Source organism: Zalophus californianus, chromosome 12, assembly GCF_009762305.2.
Source record: "Zalophus californianus isolate mZalCal1 chromosome 12, mZalCal1.pri.v2, whole genome shotgun sequence".
NCBI lineage: Eukaryota > Metazoa > Chordata > Mammalia > Carnivora > Otariidae > Zalophus > Zalophus californianus.
Genome location: NC_045606.1, coordinates 86111019 through 86131814, shown reverse-complemented (window position 1 = coordinate 86131814; position 20796 = coordinate 86111019). Strand labels below are relative to the sequence as shown.

Here is a 20796-nt window from a genome sequence, read left to right as displayed (position 1 = left end):
TCAGAGAAGTCTGTACCACACTAGAGCTGCTCAGTGGGAGTGCTGGGGGCTCCATGCCAGCCGCGGCAAGGTCTTCTTCACTCCTCAGTGGGACAGAACCCAGCTGTGACCCTGTGCTCACAGGGGAATCTGGGAGCCTGGAATAAAACAGGGAGAGATTCAGCCGAATCACTGTGGGGAAAATGGTCCAAAGGTTTTTGCTGTTGGTTCCCTGACTCCTGGAATTGTCCAGGAGTCAGGAAACAGGGTATCCAGGGGATATTCTCTTTAAGGAAGGCTCATACGTGTTCCAGTCCAGTCATTTTTAGGGAATACAATGTTGGGAAAGGCTGAAGGAATGTTAAACATATTTTAAAAAGCAGGGAGCCTGAGATGGGGCATCATGAGGCACCTCTGTGGCTTGTTGAGTTCATTCGTGAACATTCCACTTCTCCTATATTTCTCTCCCCAACTGATTGTCTGCACATGCCTCTGTCATGGTATTGTCATTCACGTGTTAATGTTTCCAGTTTTCTGTTCTATGCTCTTGAGTCCTCATCTGTGTGTCTGCTCGATTTAGTAAGTTCTAGGTATGGAGGCCATATTCCCTCTTATTCCTAAGTAGAGCTGTCTGGAGCCCACGCTCATGGGTGCTGGCCCAGTGCTTGCTGGTGTGATGGTGATGATGGACAATCTAAGCTACGAAGATGGCACCTGGAAGGGGTTGGAGGTGGGGCAGAGAGACCACGGAGGCCAGGAGAGGAAAGAGACTCTCAGGATCTGTGTTTTTTTGCCATGGTCCCGCCACCTGCTTAGGTTGACTGTTGACAGGTTACCTAGTTTCTCTGGATCTGAGTTTTTCATGTAAAAAAGGATTCTTCTAGCCCTGTAGCTCCCTGACTCGGTACTTCTGCTTATTGCCCTGATGTTCCTTCCTAATTTTTCTCCTTTTTAATTTTCAGCTCTTAACCATCGATGATAATTTCTGTGGCCTGGATATGAATGCCCCCCTGGGCGTGTCCGAGATGGTGCGCGGCATTCCCGTCTTCACAGAGGACAGGGATCGCATGACTTCTGTCATCGCATACGTCTACAAGAATCACTCTCTGGCCTTCGTGGGCACCAAAAGTGGCAAGCTGAAGAAGGTAGGAATGAGGTGCAATCATTTTGGTTATTCTGAAGGCCATCTGTCCCCACTGGGATGGATATGATTTCATGTTTTACTACTTTGGCCCTGGTGGGCAAGTGATACAAGTTTGAGCTAAGGAGATATGTCACTCTTGAGGTCATGAATGATACCCTGTCCCTTCTCTGCCTTTGTACGGAGGGTTACTGTGGGAATCACAGTGGGTGAGCGTGCAGATGCACCTCTTCCCTGGGGCTGGTGTGCACGTGGAGGAGTTGCCCCAGCCTCACGAGGCTACCCTAAATGGTGTGCTCTGTCCAGCTTGGGTTTGTGCCCTAATGCAAAGGCTTTCTAAGGCTGGGGTGGTTGGGGAAGGTGGGCAGGGGCAAGTTATGTATGTGTTCCTCTTGCTTCAGTCCTTTTGACTAGTGCATCCATCTGGAATCTGTGCAGGGAAACAGATGGAGGGAAGTGCAGGACCTGCTGGAGTTGATAATGGGGCTGTGTCAGATCGTGGGATGAGGAAACTGTGGGTATTGTGGGGGCATAGAAATTACTTGAGGTGGAGTAGAATGGTGTGATCTGGGACGGGAGCTTTTTCTCCTTGTCCTCCAGAGCTTGCTGGCCTCGGGGTACTGGGTGATATTGGCCCATCAGCAGTGTTGGGGGTACCCTTCCATCCAAGACTCTTCTCTCACCCACCTCTGCTCAGACTTCTCATCTCAGTGACTTGGAGCTGGTGTCCGAGAGAGCCCCCCGCCCTTGATGGTATCCAAAGCCTTTCTAAGACTACGCCGTACCTCCTGTTTTGTGTTAGCTGATAATTGCACTTCAGTCTGGTCTCAGGGAAATACTGGTGAATCCACGTAGAACTCCTGCTTGTCTAATTTAGGCTTCCCTCAGAATTCTCTGGATATTGTGTGATTCCACATTGGGCACTGCCCGATCTGAGACAACTTTGAGCTCTACTTTCCCTTTGCTGCGTTTCCGGGTATCAGCTGCACGTGGTCAAGGGGACATATTCTCAGCAAATCTAGAAGACTTTGCCTACTCTCCCATCCTACTATGTAACAGCCCGGCCATCATTTCTTTCTTTAAATTCTACATCTCTTGGAACAGGCAGTGGGGCTGGAGTGTGAGCGTACAGGGAAGGGGGGGGAGGTATGTGTGAGGTGGGGGATGTATGGGGAGTAGTGACATGGGTAGTATCTAGAAGAGGAAGCCTGTGCTGGTGAAATGCCATGAGGCACCAGGAGGCTAGTGCGGGCTGTGTGCCACCGTCTGGTACTGCCCGGAGAGCTAACTGTGACTCTGTAGAGTACGGCCTCATATGTCAAGTGCACGACGCATGAGACCACCATCTACATGGCTTTAAGAACTATATTTCATAGCTTCCTGCCTCTCTGAGAAGACTCTATTAAACCCAAGCAAACGTTTTGTTGCTGCCTTGGAGTCTTGCGGTGATTTTGGCTCACGAACCTCGTGGATGCCCCAGAAGGTGTCGTGTGTGACCCGTAGGTATGTCGTCCTGGCGCAACTCCTGTCTGGGTGGGGCCGCCTCCTGCCTCTCACTGTGGCTCGTCACCTCCAGCTGCTGTCAGGAGCCTGGGCTGACCCCGCTCTCTCCTCCTCCCTCTGTCCGTGGCTTCCAGCTTCCCGTGAGCTGGGAGTCAGGCATCCAAACTGGCTGAAATTGTGTCTGATAAGCCTCCGTAGAAACAGAGGAGGGAAAAACCCAGGCTTTGGAGCATGGGCCTCAAGGGTGTTTCTGTTGGATGCTCAGATGATTTCATTCTTTATTATGATTCAGTAAGTTTGGTTTGCTAAAAAAGTGAGTTCTAAATACCGAAGGCATTCCCATATGTAGTTCGTACAATGAGATGTCTGTTGACCTGCTTTGCCTGGCCCTATGGAGCCACTATGGAGAGTAAAAAGTAAGCAAGACAATGTGGGGTACCTTCACTCTTTTCTCTAGTGAGCCCAAGCTCAGTGCATTGGAGAAGTAACTTACCCCAGTGTGCTAGAAGATTCGCACCCACTGAACTTCCTACCCTGTGCCTTAGGATCATTTACTTGCTGGCAAGACTGAGTAAGTGGATCCTGTAGGAGGCTTTTCTTTTCTTTTCTTTTTGGTCATTGTCTGAGCTGGTGTCAGTGAAATAAACATTGAAAGTTCAGTGCACATAACAGAACAGACAGTTATTTTCTTTTGGGGGAGAAAAAGAGACGTGTTTCCTGGCCATGGCTGCATCGTAAACCCAAGACAGTCAACTTGCAAATGTGTGCTGTTGGTCAGAGGGTGGACTGAGGTCAGAGGGGGCTGACTGTCTTGCACCTGTGGAAGCCTGGCCCCTGATGGGGAGGTCAGAGTGCAGCACATCTCTGTGACAGTGGGCTGGGGACACATCCCGGAGTCTGGGCATGCACAGGGCACAGAGACAATGCTCACAGGGCAGGCTGCAGGCAAAGCCTTGCCTTCAAATGTCCCCAGAGGTCAGCCGGGCCAGCAACGACAGGCATCACCTGACCAGGAGGCTTGAGGCTTTATAAACCTCGGGCTGGCATTTCCCATTTTTTTTTTTTTTCCATTGGGGAGTTTATATCAGAACAGTTCTGTTTCAGCCACCTGGGATATTCCATTTAATTTCCAGAGCAATGGTGAGATTGGTTAAGCATAAACATCTGAGAGGTAAGAACAGAGGGTCACGTGAGGGGGAATGAGCCAGCGGCCCTCCTGGGGAAAGCCGGGCTGTCGGGGCAGCCAAACTTTCTGTGCTATGAGCTCAGAGTGGCAGCCTTTTTAATAGTTTCGCAGGAGCCCGGCGATGGCTGCTACAGACTCGGCACCACTGGCCCAGGGGACGGTCTGAGTTGGGAAAGGAAGGCTGGGCCACCGAGCCAGTTGTTTGAAATAATAAAAAGCAAAACTGGCCAGTTTATTTATTTTTTTTCGGAACAATAGAATTTCCCACCGCCCCTGCTCGCTGAGCACCACTCCCCTTTCCTTGCCAGCACTCTGTATTGCTTTTCCCAGAGGCTATCAGACCACATTCACCTTTTGGGCAGAGGCCCAGCCGTGAAATGCTTTGGGGCTGCAAGAGGATGTTGTGGGAAATTTTGTGAGCTGCTGAAACCAGGGGGTGAGAATAACGCAAATCATACTGTCGCCGTAATTACAGAGTTGTCTTCTCTGAGCCCTGTAATAATCTCCTGTGTGTATCAAGGGCCACGCAGAGTTCTTTGCCATATGACAAGGGACTCGTGGGGAGGGTGGATGGGAGGGCTTGGGGGTTTGCTGTGTGTTTCTGGGGTCTGGGAGCTAGACTGTAGCGATCCATAGGCTGCCCTCGAAATTACTGACTTTTCCTTTTGTTTGAAAGTTGTGGGTCCTCATCATTTGCAACCTTGCCTCTGATGACCATAATTTCACTCCTTTAGTGCCTACATCACATGAGGCAGAGGGAAAGGAGATGAGGAAAGTGCCAATTTGGATGTCTTTTGTGTTTTCTGATGCGTGCGTGCCCGTGTGTGTGTGTGTGTGTGTGTGTGTGTGTACGCACGCGTGTGTGTGTGTGTACGCACGCGCGCGCGCGTGTGTGTGTGTGTGTACGCGCGCGCGCGCGTGTGTGTGTGTGTGTTATGGCTAGTATCGGCAGCTTTTCCATGGCAAGCGTTATAGGCGAGTGCTGTTAAGAAACAGCGTTATTTTATATGTGGCATATAAATGCTACAGTCATCAGGAAGTACTTAGGAACTTAGAAATAACCCACACTGTTAAAATTTCCACTCCAGGTTAGAAAAAAAAAAAAAAATCTTAAGGCAAACACCATCCCGATCTTCTCTAGGGTGTCTGTATAAACCTGAAAATCTTTGTCCCAAGTTGGGGTAATGATGCCAGTTGCTGCCTCAGATGGACAAAAATCTCTTTGTGTGACTATTTTGGCCGGAACCCTCTCTCCTTGCCTCTCACATTCCTACCACTAAGTGATCGTATTGTGTGGCTGTTGTTCAGCCGTGAGTTACCACCTGACATTGGTGGGAGAGACTAATGTTCATTGTGAGCCAAAACATCATAAACTCCCACTTGAGGTGTGATTGCTCCTTTCATTTTGTGATCGCATCATTCCCGAGTGTTTAGCTCGGTTAAACTGTTCACACCTAAGGGGCGGAGCACTTTGTGGATACTAGTTAAGCAGAATTCGGGCTGATCTGACTCATGGCTTGTGTTAGGGTATGTACCCACGTGTGTGACACACCAAGCCTTACCAGTATGTTTCAGCATGGAGAGTCAACAGGAGTGGATGCCCTAAAAATCATACTTATTGGCAATTATTATGCACATTAACATAATCTGCCTAATTTTTTTTCCTTGAGCCTATTTTGAAATCGATTAGCTTGTGTTCCCCCACATCCTGACCACGGGTCCAGAAGGGCAACCAAACAGAAGTGGAGTAGGGTAGAGGGAGACCCACCTGGGTCTGTATCATTCTGACCATAAGTTCTCAGGAATGGATGCTGCGTCTGTGTGTGTGTGTGTGTGTGTGTGTGTGTGTGTGTGTGTGTGTGTGTGTGTGTAAAATGCTCAAGTCACAGAGCAATGTCACATTAGAGATGAGTAGCTCCTGCTTTGCAATTTCCTAACTGTATCTGAGAATTCTTAATGCTCACTGGAAATTTGAATCAACTTTAAAAAATGCCATAGATAGGACTCCAAATGGGCGAAGGCATCACAAAATCAAATGGAGATGTAATGTTGGAAATTAACTTGCCCCAGGACCCTGAGATTAGAGCAGAGCTGCATTACCTGATGTAGGATTTGTTCAGTGTGCTCTGTTATGGGTCTCTTCAAACAGAGCTGCTGGCTGGTTTGCATGTGGTTAGACACTGAAGCAGGAAGGAAAAGAAATATGGAAGAATCAATGCTGGACAGTTTCCATTGTGGAAAAAGACCATCAAAGCAGTTTTGTTTGATTTTTTTGCCACGTTGTTTCTGCAGTTCCCACTGCTGGTTTTGCAAGTTTGAAGCCTGTGTGGATGTGAGGCTGTGGGATAAGTGGAGAGGAGCTGAGGTTGAAGGTGTTACAGACAGAAGAGCATCACAGATCCAGGGTGGGGTGGGGGTGGGGTGGGGTGCATGCTCCTTCCACTCATCTCGCATCTCAGCGGGCACAAGAGATGGCTGTTCGATCGTTAGTCTTTCAAGCCTGGGGACCCCAGGACTGGCCTTCAGACCGGCCTCACCTCACGCCAACTGCCCGCTTCTGGTCCACCTCCCACCTTGCGTAGTCTCCCTTGCTGGGGTTTAAGCCTTTTAGGCCATGCCACATCCGGTAGATGTGGAGAGCAGCCTAAGCTGGTCGATGTCCTCGTGGGCATATCTTACATTCTTGAGCGATATGAAGTCTCCATTCAATCATCCTTTTTACCTAAGTGTATGTCCACTGGCACTCACTTCTTGCCCCTTGCTGCTTTTCACTACTCTGTCCTTGGGCCCACCCACGGTCCCCGTATGTCCCTGGCTGGGGCGGGAGGGGGGTGGGGCGTGGATCTCAAGTGGTTGCTCAGAGCAGACCTGAGCAGGCTTGGGGAGGTGTCCTCACGACAGAGCTCTGACCTCAGCCCCCCTCAGAGCAGCTTGACACTGTAAGTTGGGGCATCGTTTCCTTCTTCTCCTGACATCCTCTAGAATAACACACTTTGAGATCCCCAGAAAATACCACCTCAGGAACACCTGTCATTTTATTTTCCAAATAATCATTAGTAGTGCACATGATTTAAGCAGACAGTCTTAAATGAGCTTTGCCAATTCAAGATTTACTGATACACGTGTGCCATTTTTTTGAATCATATGTGTGTGTATATATATACATTCGTGTAGAATGATCCTGATCATAAATTAAAATGCAAAGACGTTAAAATTGAAGAGAGTGCTGCAGAAACACCCCCAAATCATAGAGCGCACTCAGTCAGCTGATGCTCAAATGCCAGACACGCTGGAGGAATTTATCCAGTGACACATGCAATTGAAGTAAAATATTGTGCTTTACAAGAACATATCATTAAAATGAAAACTAGCAGCATATCAGGAGTCTGGCCATGTAACCAAGACAACAAAGATGTGGAAGGATGAAAGACATGGTGTACCAGAGGAAGAGGGAGGAGCAGAGGAGAGAAGGGAATGGGGCCCCAGCTACAAAGGGCCCCGTGCTGCCGGCTTGCATCTGAGAGAACCCGCATCAGAGGAGAAGAGCATCCTTCTGTCTGTAGCGGTGAAGGCCCTCGGTGAGGGCAGGAGCAGGGGAGGTCTTCATCACCTGAAATCACTGTACTTTCTCTGCCAACTTTGATGGGGAAGGCAGCGGCAGCGGGACTGACTCAGGACCCACTGGTTGGTGCTCTGACTGGGGAGTCTGCGTGTAGTCCCTGCTTGTTAGCAGGTGACTTCTGGGAATGTGGCCACATGGCCGGCCTCTTGGAGATATCACGGTGTTTTTCACAGCAGCTTTGGCTTCTCGTAGAGGCATTCACGGGGACTTTTAAAATAGCTCTCTTGAGTCTGCTGTAGTCACTCCGTACTTTCCATCCTGCCCCAGGTGATGCAGGGGAAGTAGCTATCAATTGATTACCCCAAAACGTAGAGCCCTAAACAAAACAACCTTTATTATCTCATGGTTTCTGTGGTCAGGCATCCAGGCACGGCCTAGCTGGGTGGTTCTGGTTCGGGGTTACTGACAGACTACAGTCAGGGTGTCGGCTGGGGCTGGAAACGGGGATGATCCACTTCTAAGATCACTCACGTGGCCGTGGGCAGGCCTCCGGTCCTTACTGGACACACCGCGTGGGCCTCTCCACAATGGCCACTCACACAACACGGAAGCTGAGAGAGAGACAAGAGAGGGTGAGCAAGCTGAAAACCACGGTCTCTTTGAGACCTCATTTCGGAGTAGCATTCCATCACCCTTGCTGTATTCTATTCCTCAGAACTGTCAGTCGTGTGGTCCAGCCCACCTTCAGGAGGGGGGGTGCTTCCAGCTTCCACAGAGGACTGAATGCCAGAAGGCAGGGGCCATGGGGGCCCTTTTAGAGGCTGCTCACCACACTAGGGCTCTGTGTCTGGGCCCTCACGGGCACCTGAGCCAATACTCTTAAACTTCCCGTCAACAGCTAGTGGCGTGAGAAGGCTCAGGGATAGATGTGGCCAGAGCACTGAATCTGGCTTCCAGCTCCCTCGGGTTTGATTGTGCAGACATGCCAGAGAATCCAGGGGTGAAACGGGAAGAGGCCATGTGGCCTGCCGTGCCCAGGGCCAGAGGCTGAGGAACTGTCCTCAGCAGGAGGCCTGGGAGCTCAGAGAGGCAGTCCCAGGCTCTCTGTGAACCTTAGGGAAACAGTGATGGTTTATGATGGTGGATGACAGACATATGTCAAGTCAGTAACTGCTGAGGGCTCTTCATGGCCTTGGAGAATCTACGGCTCTTGACTTTGCCTCCATTTGGGAATCACCTCCTTCCTTAGGAAGGGGTCACTTTCCTAGGGATGGAGCTGGCAGGAAAGAGGTTGGGAAGGGGGCTATAGTGCTTTGACAGCCCAGTAAGTACCAGGCACTGTTCTAGGTGTTTTCTGTGCACCATCCTTAGCATTTCCTTTGGGGTAAACTCTACAACCTCCATTTTACACATGAGATAAGAGACTGAATAACTCCCCAGAGGTCACATGATTTGATCTGAGGTCTGCCCTTCAACTCATGCCTTTGGTAACATCACTGACTCTCCTGAGGTCGTGCTCTCGGGCTGTGGGTTTATGTCACCTCCACAGCCATGAGAGGAGGTGGTCACCTGGCGTCCCGCACCTGGCCGGTGTGCCTGTTGGCCAGAATCTTCCTTTCATTCCCTCTGCCCCTGTGCTGGCTCAGGTCCCCGTGCTCAAACCTGGGTGGTTATAACTGATTTCCCATCTCTAGGTGCTCTGCTCTTTAATTGTCCTATGAATTTTGCCAGATTCGTCTACCCAAAGCAACTCCAATCCTATCTGTTTCCTAGGTAAGAAAAAAAAAAAAAAAGAGCAGTTGCCTCATCCAGGCTTCTGAGGCCCCCAGCCTGTCGCCCTGCATGAAAACGAACCAGCCACACTGTCCTCTAGCTCAGCCCTTCAGCCCTGGCCGCTCTCATTTTAGTTCTCAGGGGTCCTGGCTAATTTTAAGTGCCAAGGAAGAGAGGCTCGCACCTGGGAAACAATGGGATTCCCACCCACATGGCAGTTCTCCCCCCTTCACGGTTTCCCTCTGGAGGAGCGATTATGCCGGAGCCCCATCCCACAGCAGAGCGGGCGGTGGCCTTGGGGAGGGCCTGAGTTTTTCTGGGAAGCAGACAAGCTGTGCTTTTCCACTTGCCACTGACCCGCCGCCTAGGACACACTCGGGCGTTTCTTCGTCTTGAGCTTCTCACCCACATGCTCCCTCCCAACAGCCTTGGGGACTGTGTGTCGTGGTTCTGGATGGTTTTTCCCATTGCAGGTCATCCAGGGTCCCTGTCTTGGCTCATTTGGAAGATGGCGGCTTCTCCTTAGATCCCAGAACTGCTTTGCAAGTCCTGTGGAGCTGAGGACCGAATTACACCATCTCCTTACCACTTCTGGTCATTTTGAGCACCTCCCCTGACCGGTCCAGCCGGCCTTCTCTCTCTCCCTGAATACCCATCGCCCGACCCAGAGCTTCTTGGCTGTGCCTCGATCCTATGCTTGCCTTGGTCTGCTGTCCGCTCTTGCCTGTTGTTCCTGTCATTATGCAGTATTGTACTTCTGCCTCACAAACGTCATCCTGACCAGTTCACCCAGGACCACTGTGAGGCTAGTGAGGCCTGGGGCAGCGCTGGCTCCCCAGTTCCTTTCTAGATTTGGTGACCTGAGGGACAATGGCTTGAGGGGCACCCTTTCCCCCAAAGCCACCGCTCGATGCCCATCACCAGGTAGCGTTATGTCCATTATTCACTGCAGAGCCCAAGGCTCAGGACGATGAAGAGTGGAGAGCATCTTCATTATATCCCATGTTGCTGGTATAGCTGCGTGAGGACCTAGGTCTACTCTGTTGATCTGCTTTGCCCACATGAGTCCCATTAGGAAAAGAGGGCCAGGGGCACCTGGGTGGCTCAGTCGGTTAATGCCTTCAGCTCAGGTCATGACCTCAGGGTCCTGGGATTGAGCCTTACCTTGGGCTCCCTGCTCTGCAGGGAGTCTATTTCTTCCTCCCCGACCCCCACTCATGTTCTCTCTCTCTCTCTCTTAAATAAATAAGTAAAAAAAACAAAAAAAGAAAAGAGGGCCAAGGAATGGGTCTGAAAGCAGTGGGTTGTTGGCTCAGGGGTGTCCCCCACCCCATAGGCTCTCCCCCATCCCATAGGCTCTCCCCCACCCCATAGGCTCTCCCTTCCTGAGACCATTCTCAGGCTACTGAAACACCCGGCATCCCCAGTGCCTCCCCTGGTCCCAGTTTTTCTGGCTTCCAGAAGAATCAGAAGCCCCTTTCCTTCCCCCCAAGGCTCCTGAGGCCTTGGAGGCAAGGAGGGTGGAACGGAAGGCAAACAGGAAGGAGGAGATCTGTCGCTCTCGCAAAGAGGATTCTTATCTTTCTGTTCAACCACTTGCATCGCCCCGCCGAGAGGTGAGCACGCTGGGGTGGGGGCAGCTGATCTGAGTGTGCGCTGGTGGTTGGACTTGAGACGTCAGGGGGATGCTGAAGCCGCCGTGGAACTTGCTTTCATCACGGCACCCAGAGCTTCACCCAAGTGCTCCTGCTTTTCAGGTCTTCCCACTGGGAGGCTCAGAGGCCCGTGGGTTTTCAGGCAGAATTATGCCCAAGATCCTATGGGCATCTCATGTACTTTGTGTTTTTGGTAACAGTGAAGATGGTTAGAGAGCTTTGGTCTCTTCTCAAAGATTTGTAATTCTATAAATGCTTTAATTCGGTCTCTCTGCTGACTCACCAGCATCTCCTCCGGGGTTCATTCAGTTCTGTCCATTTTCCTCAGCCTCCCCCAAAAGATCATAGCATTTATCCATGAGGTTCTACCAGAGACAGGACTCCTCTATGGGGACTTCTCACAATGGATACACAGGTTTTTTGAAAAGTCGTGTGTAATTATGTTTTAAATGCTTCAGATTAGCATACATAGACTGTCTTATTTAATCTTTATGATCACAGTTGTTTTGGGCCTTCTTTCAGACATACCAGATGTGGGAGAGGAAAATGCATTTTTTTAAAGATTTATTTATCCATTTTATTAATTTTTTAAAGATTTCTTTTAGAGAGAGAACAAGCATGTGCGAGTGAGGGGAGGGCAGAGGGAGAGAGAATCTCAAGCAGACTCCCCGCTGAGCACAGGGCCTTCCATGGGGCTCGCTCTCACGACCCTGAGATTACGACCTGAGCTGAAACCAAGAGTCAGACGCTTAACCGACTGCACCCCCCAGGCACCCCAGGAAAGCACATTTTAAATCTCACTCACAGAGTAAATCTCTTTTAGATCCCATGAGGTTTTTCAGGCAGAATCAGCTTAGGCCTTGGGTGGACCTGAACTTGCGCATCATTGACCTTGAGTGCCACCATGGCAGCTGGGATGCTAGACACCCCACCCCCACCCCCATGATCTGGGCAGCGTCAAGGCCAGAGGGATACAGGCGGTACTGACTACTTCATGCCTCAACTAGGATGTGGGCTTCTTCCTCCAATGGAAAGGTCACGGGCTTTGGGGGAAGAAATATGAGTTCATTGAAGGAAGTCAATGAATCCTTTTCCAAATGGAAGAACCTTTTTCCAAAAAGGATATGTCATGTATCCATTTTATCAATTTGAGTTTTTATTCAGTCCTGTTTTGATTACCCCCAAATCACAGGCAATCAGATGTTTCAAAATCCATAGCTGAGAACTTCTTCTGAAAGCAGTTTATTCTCTTTACATAAAAAAACCATTTATTAATATAGCTGGATTTTTGTCCCAGTGCATCTAAACCTTCCCAGTTGGACTTCAGTTACCCCGTACAGAGCTGTCTGAAAGTAACAAATGTATCTGAAGACTGACTGTTAAGGCTTATACATCTGGGTGTGTGTAGAGGTGTGTCAGCTAGCTTAGGCTACATTACGTTGTATTGACCCCCAAATTTAAGTACCTTGCCACCATAAAGGTTATTTCCAGCTCACGTTCATGGGCACCCTGGTTGGGTGGCAGCTGTGCTCCACGTGATATATTTGGGACAGAGACTGAAGAGCATGTCTGGGGACATGCCAGTCTTCCATCAGAAGGAAAAGAGAGACGGCAGAGTTACCTGATGGACTGTTAGAGCTGCCTCTTGGAAGTAGTACCCATTCTTGCCACTCACATTTTATTGGTCAGACCGAAGTGAATGGTGTGGGAAATATACACCTGCCATAGGAAGAGGCCTGGTGTGTATATGTCCGTGGAGGAGGGAGGGAGGGGCAGAGAATATTTTGTCAATAACACAATTTACCGTAAAGGTTATTAGTGTGATCGTCCACAATGAGTCAAGAAATATCAACTTGGTCATCTGTAATGTGCTGGGTGTTTCTTGACTTAAAGAGCTATGGTCTCTTCTGGCTTAATATTGGAGAAAATGTGTGAGGAATAGAGGATATGGCTGATTTCCTATCATCAATCCAGACGTCGAGTTAGAAATTTAAAAAAAAAAACCTAAATCCTCTATCAGCTGGTTTTCTTGTGATTTGTTTTTTCTCCTCAAACAAAAACTAGAGTTGTTCAGTTCCTTCTATTAATTAGGCTCTGCATGTTTGTATTTCCCTGCACTCAGTTTTCCATAAGAGTGAGGGCACTTTTCTACTTAAATACAAAGATCAGACTGTGCTCAGCCAATGTCTCTGGGGGTAATTAAATTATCCAAATTTGTTAAATCATTTCTCTTACCTGCAATTAAATCGAGCCTCCCAAATTAATTTTCCCTGAGTAACTTAACCCCCAAAGATTCCTCTACTTCCCCCTCTGAATCTGCTTTTCTAATTGTGAATTCCAAAATTCATTCTGGACACGGGCAGGACTTCTGGCCCCTGAGTTCCATTCCTCTGGGCAATAAACCCAATCTGGTTCCCACACTGGCTACCTACTCCAGGCCAGTTCACGGACCTCCTTATCAGGGCTCCCCACCGTCCACTGCTCTCTGGAAAAGGCAGGAGAAGTGCAGAGCTGGAATTCTGAGCCAAGGACACCATCCTGCAGATTGGTTTGAACAACAGTGATTTTTAGCTCTCAAACTTATTTTGTCGACTGCCAATTTTTTGGCGGACATGTCTTAAACTTACATCATACTGATGATGCATGAGAGTCATTGAGCCTCCATAACAGGGGAAAATGATAGGTATTTTCATGGCTGAGCTGGTGGCAGCCATTGTGAGGGCCTTGGCAATCACGGAAAGCTTGCGAGGAGTTGCCCTTTTGCAAATGTGCTAGGAGGGGCCCTCTGATCCTTTCTAAGCTCTCCACCTTCTGTTTCCAGGTAGATAAGACATATACCCACACGTGCAGGACTGTGTGCCCCCTCCCATACTTACACACACATTCACGTCACAAACATGCACGCGCGCCTAATCCCCACATGTACCTGGATGCGCCCGTGCATGCACACTTGGGAGCTAGACCCTTCTCTGCGCTCAAGCCTGGGGCCGATCCTCCTGTGTGCCACCCTCTCTGGCTGAGCCCCACCTCCCCCGTGTTCTCTCTGGAAAATTAGCAGCACACCATCTAATCAGTTTACCTCTGACTCGCCCACTTTGGCTTCGAGATGATGACAGAGTGGAGCTATTTAGCTGTCAAACGCGCTGACTATTGCCCAGATGGACAGCGTCTCAAACATCAGAGTGGGTTCTTTCTCCTCCGTGTGTGTGTGTGTGTGTGTGTGTGTGTGTGTGTGTGTGTGTTGGGAGGGGTGGGTAATGAGTCTCCCAGTTGCTTTTTTAAGTGCTTCTTGCATCTGCCTTTCATTTTAATGCCTCCTGCCTGCTGACCTCACTTCCCAGCAGCCAGCCTAAGTGTGATTCCCATAATTAGCTTAGCGATAATTTAATCTCTCTGCTTTAAATTTGATTGTTTTTGAGGGACTTGGGTCTGGGGACAGGGGAGAGGGACCTTTGCTTTTGTCTGGACTCTGTCTGGGGGTGGGAGCACAGGGGCGTTGCTGGGTTGGGGTGGGGGTGGGGACAGGGAGAGAGAGGCCCTGGGCTTCCTGGGTAGATTCTGGACAGGAAACCGAAAGCTCTCCTTTCGTCCCTCCTCTTGTAAGGGGTTCCCTTTCTTTGTCCCTATTTCCCTTCAGAGTATGAAGGCATGTGAGTGTGGGTACCCAAAGCACTGTAAGGTGCCTAGGTGAGGAGCAGCTCAGAAATGGGAAAATAGGGGACGCCTGTGTGGCTCAGTGGGTCAAGGGTCTGCCTTCGGCTCGGGTTGTGATCTCGGGGTCCTGGGATCGAGCCCCACGTCGGGCTTCCTGCTCTGCGGGGAGCCTGCTTCTCCCTCTCCCTCTGCCCTTCTCCCTGCTGGTGCATGCTCTCTCTCTCTCAAATGGATAAATAAAGTCTTTTTAAAAAAAAAAGAGAGAGAACAGTACACTTCCTCAGTGGTGATGGCAGCCATTCTCTTAAGTCAGAGAAATGTGAGAAGGAGCAAAAGGAGCCACTGAATGCCACCCTGTTGTGCCCCACACCCATTCCTAGGCACCCCTGCAGTCTTTCTGTCCGGGTCTGTATCTATCTGTCCGGGTGTGTATCTGGGGCTACCCATGCCTCTCAATAGTTAGGAACCAGACCTGCATGGTACATGAAGAGTTGGAATTGACAGCAGGGAAATCTTAACTGTGTTGCTGGCAGCACCTCTGACTTTGGACAAATTGTTTCTTTGAGCAATGAGTATACTGATATATGCACCCTCCACCTCTCTTATGAAGGAGCTGAGGATAATAGAAATTCACATCTATAGAGCATTCTTTGATTCACCAGGAAGAAAAATAATAATAAAAATTGGGAAGATGGTGAGGATCATAGGACTTTCTGTGCCTAGAAAACCTCTAAAGAAGAGTCTTCAAAATCCGTGGATATAAAGGCCTGTGTGAACCCAGGCAGGGAGTGTGGAAGGTCTCCAGAGACGGGGGTCTCTAGGGGAAACCACAGATGCTCCAAATAGATGCACTAACCAGTCCCTGTGGGATTTAACTGTGCTCAAGATCTCGTTGGCAGAACTTCAGAAGCCCAATGAGGAAGGTGAATGATGTAATTCAGCTGAGCCATCCTTGGCTGCTCACTGAGCTGCTAGGACATGTGAGGTGCTCTCATAGGTGAATACTGGGGTGAGAAGGGGGCACAGGCAGGGCATGCTCAGCTCTGAGCTTGGGGTCCCTCCTACCATCTCCTGCAGCCTGGAAACAAGGTCTTTGATTTATGAGCTGACTTTTAATTAAAAGAACAGCAGAAAAGAAATCTCATTTTGCTGCTACAGGATAAATGGTTCACAATTCGAACTGATTTTGTTTCTTCTCCAAATGTCCCAGTGCTACAGGAGTGTGTGCATGTGTGTGTGTGTGATGGACACTGGCCCAGGGCCCCTCTCTAACACTACTTTGCTCCCAGGGCTGACCTTTCCTCTCCCTCCTGGGTCCTGCTGTGTAGTCCTAATACCCCCTTCCAGGTGTGCATTCCTACCCTCGCACCCTGGGTCACAGTTTCTCTTTGCAGCGTTCCCCAGCATCTTTACTTGAAGAGAGGCTGTCAGTTCTGGTCTAAGTTGCTTGAAGAACTTTCTTTCTTTCTGTCCTTCCACTACAATGATGTTTCTGTGATCTCTGGCAAAAGATTTTATTTTGATGGTCACCCCAAATTCTCAGGATGTTTTAATTTCCCCGAGAGCCCCTCATGCCATCCCTTTGGCACTTCCCAGGGTAGAATTTACCAGACTCACAGCCTTTGTTCTCTGGGAGTCAATCTGCTCTAATAGGACTGAATCTGATGTGGGAGTGACCTCCTGCGTGCTTGGACGCAAACTTGGCCTTTCTTATGTGTCAACGTTTATTTACCATCACTACCCATCACCTTTAGCAATATGATATGGACTGCCCTTTTCTGTGGGTCCTACCTTCTAGAAATACCGATGTTTAGTTTGCGATTTGGAAGCGTATTTCTTTCTGTCTGACAGGCTACCAGGTCCGTTCAGAGTATTTCCATCCTCCCCTCCACCAGCAAGGTTTGTGGGGCCCTGTCCATTGGCTCCAGAAGCGGGAGCCAAGGGTCCTCATCCCAACCAAAGGACCCTCCCTCTGCCCTGCTGTGACTTTGGGACACTATTGGAGAAGCCACTGTGGGCTCTTTGTTCCAGAGAAGGAGGGAGACTCTGTCCCTGAAACTTACTGAGAAACCTCAGGGGAGCTGGCCAGCAAGAATCACCAGCTCAGATAAGCCCAGAAAAACAATTGTAGCGCCATGGAGAGGCATCCTGAGCCAGTGTCAGGGATTTTGCGTTTGCGCTCGGTGACAAATTCTCATCCCTCTCTGCTGCCGGCTCACTTTGAGGGATGAGGGCCGGTCAGCCCCCTTTGCAGGGTCTCCGTCCTATTTGCAGTAAACCACAGAGGGAATGAGCCCCAGCCCTCCCCCACCCTCTGTCTGCTGCTGCATTTATAAATACCCCATCACATAATGTCCTGGTGTCAGCACGGGGGAGGCTCACAGGGACAGAAGCCACCACTTCACAGCTAGAATGTTTGTTCCTGCCTGCCAGCACCTCAGACTAAGAGCTGGTATCTGTGGGCTCGCCCGAAAGCACCAGCTCACGCAGCCTGCTGCTCGCTACCAACCCCAGCCCTCTCCTGCACCTGCTTCTCCTTCCTGAGTTGAGGGAAGGACCCCTGTGCCCGCCACCTACGTGATGGGACCAGCAGTGACGTCTGCTTTCCAACCTGTCGAAGTGATTCTTCCCAGAGTGCTGTGAGGCCCTGGGGCTGCTCTCAAGATGAGATCACTGGTGCTAAACTTGTCTTTGCTGACAGCCCAGAGCTGGGTTCCAGGGTTCCCGGCAGGCTTGGGAGGTAGTTGGCTGGGGGTGAGCCCTGCAGGGACCCCAGCTCCTGCCTCCACTGCTGTCTCTTGACAAGGCTTCCCTCTCCTCTTCCCCTTTTGGCTTCCCAGGTTCCCTGTTCTAAAGATTTGCCTCTGTGCCCACCACCCCATCCAGTTCCTGGTGGCTTAGAGGGCCAGTATAAAGCCAGGTTGGAAATCTTAAAAAAAAAAAAAAGAAGAAGAAGAAGAAGACGAAGGCAGTGGGGAGGGGCAGTGGCATCCGGGTGGCTCAGTGGGTTAAGCGTCTGACTCTTGATTTCAGCTCAGGTCATGATCTCAGGGGCATGAAATGGAGCCCCGTGTTGAGCGCCTGCTCAGTGGGAAGTCTGCTTGAGAATCTGTCTCTGTCTCTCTCTCTCTCTCTCTCTCTTGCTCCCTCTCCCAATGCCCCTTCTTCCCCTCTCCGATTAAATAAATAAGTAACTCTTTTTTAAAAAAAACAGCCAGTTTGGGGGATGTGCCCGGCATCGGTGAGGAGTTCTTGGGCGTGGACAGTTGTCTTGCATCGCAAACACTGGTGTTCGGCACTGTGCTAGTCTGCCTGCAGGGAGGGCGTGAAGTTGGGTCCCGGAGCCTGAAAGAGCCCCTCTCCTCCTCACACCCCTGCGTGTCTGTGGTCTTTTGTTCTGACAAATGAGTCTAGAACTCGAAGGGTCCCAGGAATTTAGAACAAGACTTGGGAATCCCATCGTCAGGAGCCAGGGCCATCTGACACTGAAGGAGAGGGCTTTCCCGGCCAGGGAGCCGGGCCAGGGTGCGGCACAGAAGTAGCAGGTGAGGTGGGCTGGGGGGACTCAGCCAGGAAGCACCCTGAGAGAAGTCCACGGTGGAGGGATGAGGGGAGGGAGCGCCAGGCACCTCCCCAGGGGCCGGCCGTGAGCGTATGAGTCTCCTATTGCTGAGGTAATAGATTACCACAAGCTTACTGACTTAAAACAACACGGATTATTCTCTTACAGATCAGTAGGTTAGAAGTCTGACACAGGTCTCACTGGGCTAAAATCACCATGTCTGACAGCTGCGTTCCTTTCCGGCGGTTCTCAGGGAGAATCCATGTCCTTGCCTTTCTAGCTTCCCAGAGGCTGCCCACGTTCCTTGGTTCAGGACCCTCTTGCTCCGTTTTCAAAGCTATCAACATTGCCCCGCCGTAGTCTTAGCTCCTTCCAACCACAGCCGGGAAAGGCTTTCTGCTTTAAGGACGCATGTGAGTAGATCAGGCTCACCTGCATCATCAGCCGCGAAAGCTGATTCCACTGCAAAGGTCAAAATCACCGTTTCATCAGTCAGGGCTGGGGAGAGGAGGACAGGTTGGAAGAGAGAAAAGTGAGCCACTACTCCGTGCTGGGCCCTTTGGTACCCAAATCTTACGTGTGAAAGTCTAGGGCCCTCACAGGAGCCCTGCGTGGTAAATGTGTTTGCTCCAGGTTTTGCCATGAGGGCACTTAAATCCAGACCCCAGAACCCACACCCTTGTGTTCCCTCTCCTTTTATGGACACAAAAGATTTTGGGTATGTGTGCCCATGTGCATTTTAGAGCTTGATTTGGTTTCCTCACCAAAAATCTAGCTTTGTGTATGTTGGGGTGAGGCTGGGGCATGTGGGGAGCTTGAGGCTCCGGAGAGGAAGCACTTGGTATTAGCATCTTGGGCAGCTCTCCTTGCTTGGAGGGAAGCTTCTGGCCATTCCAGGGCCTGTATTCTGAGCCTCAGTGAGAACTGGCCTTTTCTCCCGCTGCCTGTTGAAGTCCCTGGACTCTCACCACGAGCTTCTATACTTATAGGACTGATCTCATTTGGGCTTGTGAAAAGGGAACAGCTGATGTGTTATATAATTCTCTTTCAAACGTGTGTGTAACAGTATATGCATGAATATAGTGTGTGTAGATGTGTGTGGGGGGGGGTTGTTCCTGGAAAAGCTGAGGAGGACCTGTTTGCCATTTTTGATGACTTGTTCTAAAGCGTTCCTCTGCTTGTCTTCTCATTCAGTTCTCCTTCTCATGCTTCTGCAGGAAGAGGGAGAGGGAAGGTGCAGTGCATGTCAGCCATGGCAAGGGAGGTTAGGAACATTGTTTGGGCTTCCGCGTGCCTCTTCCACTTTGTCACCATAAGGCACAGACCTCCCCATCTGACCTCAGCTCTTTGGACTGCTGAGATGAGAAATTTTGCCTTCAGGCTTCCATGGGATCGAGTGTGCAAAAAACCCAACACGACTAGGAAAAGTCACTTGTGCAGAATATGGATGGCGTGTGTATAAACATTGATTTGCAAAGAATAAATGGGGACGGTTTGTAAACAGAGTCTTCGAAAGATGAATTATATTTTAAATTTCCAACAATCCCCTGTGTATGTATGAGTGTGTATGTATTAGTCAGTTAAAGCTTTGATGGTGTGAATGTAAAGATTTTCCTATCGCTGGTGTAATTACTTTAAACTTATCTTAGGCCCAGTTGATAGCAGACTAGAGTTGGGTGTGACTGTTTTCCAGAGAGGCAAAAACTAAGAGGGGCTCTTCTAGCTCATTCACACCAGGACTGTTCAGGGAGCATATCCAGGTATGTACCCAGGGAAGCAGCCAAAGGGCCAGGTGGAGCCTGGGTGTGTAAGCGTGTGTATGAATATGTGAGAGCCCTGTGTAATTACCTCAGATGGTACCTGCTGCATTAGGGGGACAGGTGTTTCATTAAGTTTGAGAGATTTGGAACACTTTAACTATGCCGTGGTGGGATCTTGGCATTCCAAAGTGAGCAAGCAAGGATCCCACTGCCAAGAAGCTGGTTTTCTCAGCCGCACGGTTATCCAAGGATAGCATATTTTACCACTTGGACACCACAGTCCTGAATGACGAAGTTATTTAAAGTATTAGAAAGACAGAAACAGTGTCCTGCCACACCATCTAGGAGCATGCTCTCTTGGGCCATCACGGGAAGAGACTGGAAGTCTGGATCCCTTATTCACCACTTTTTCCTTTGTGATCTTGGGCAGTTACCTTACCCTCCCTGGGTGTTACCTTCCCCCCTGTCTGTTGCAGATCAGAAAACACGCCGGGGAAGTCCTTGCTGAGAGCAGCCTGTGAGTGGTTTTCAGAACCTAGGATCGGTGGGTCACGTGGGCTGAAGCAGGACTGTAATAAGACCAAGGTCTTTCGCGTGCCCCCTGCAGGGGGACAGCAAGTGACCCTGGCCTCAGGCAGAAGAACCCTGAGCTCTTGCCTAATGGGTCACCTTGGCCACAAGAGTGTGTGACTGATCCAGCTCTGGAAAAATAATGCAAACCCCAGAAGCTCCCCATTGTAGGTCAGGTAGCCTCACACCTGTTTTGGCCCCAAGATGAGCCACTCTGCAAAGCTGTGGGGGTGACTCCAGGGAGGGGGGCTGAGAGCTCCTTCCCTTGTTTGGTTATTTGCTGAATCAGGAGATAAGCGGGCAGGCAGGGAATTCAGGGCTTGGGGGATCTCAACCCCCTTCCCCACCAATAACTTCTCAGCCTGTCTTGAAGCTTGTCCAGCTGTGAAACAAGCCGTGGGCAGTTGTTTAGAGAGTCACTAATGATTCTGATGGCCAGTGAAGAGGTGGT

At 50.0% G+C, this 20796-nt stretch overlaps 1 protein-coding gene across 6 annotated transcripts in view; it reads left to right on the top strand.

Moving 5' to 3' along the window:
* The window catches only part of PLXNA4 (plexin A4), a 571205-nt gene that overhangs the window by 225470 nt on the left and 324939 nt on the right, over positions 1–20796 (top strand). For all 6 annotated transcript variants that reach the window (XM_027573479.2, XM_027573477.2, XM_027573480.2 and 3 more), the window contains one exon: positions 942–1124. In XM_027573479.2, coding sequence (XP_027429280.1) covers positions 942–1124 — 183 coding nt within the window. The remainder of the gene's footprint in view (positions 1–941; positions 1125–20796) is intronic.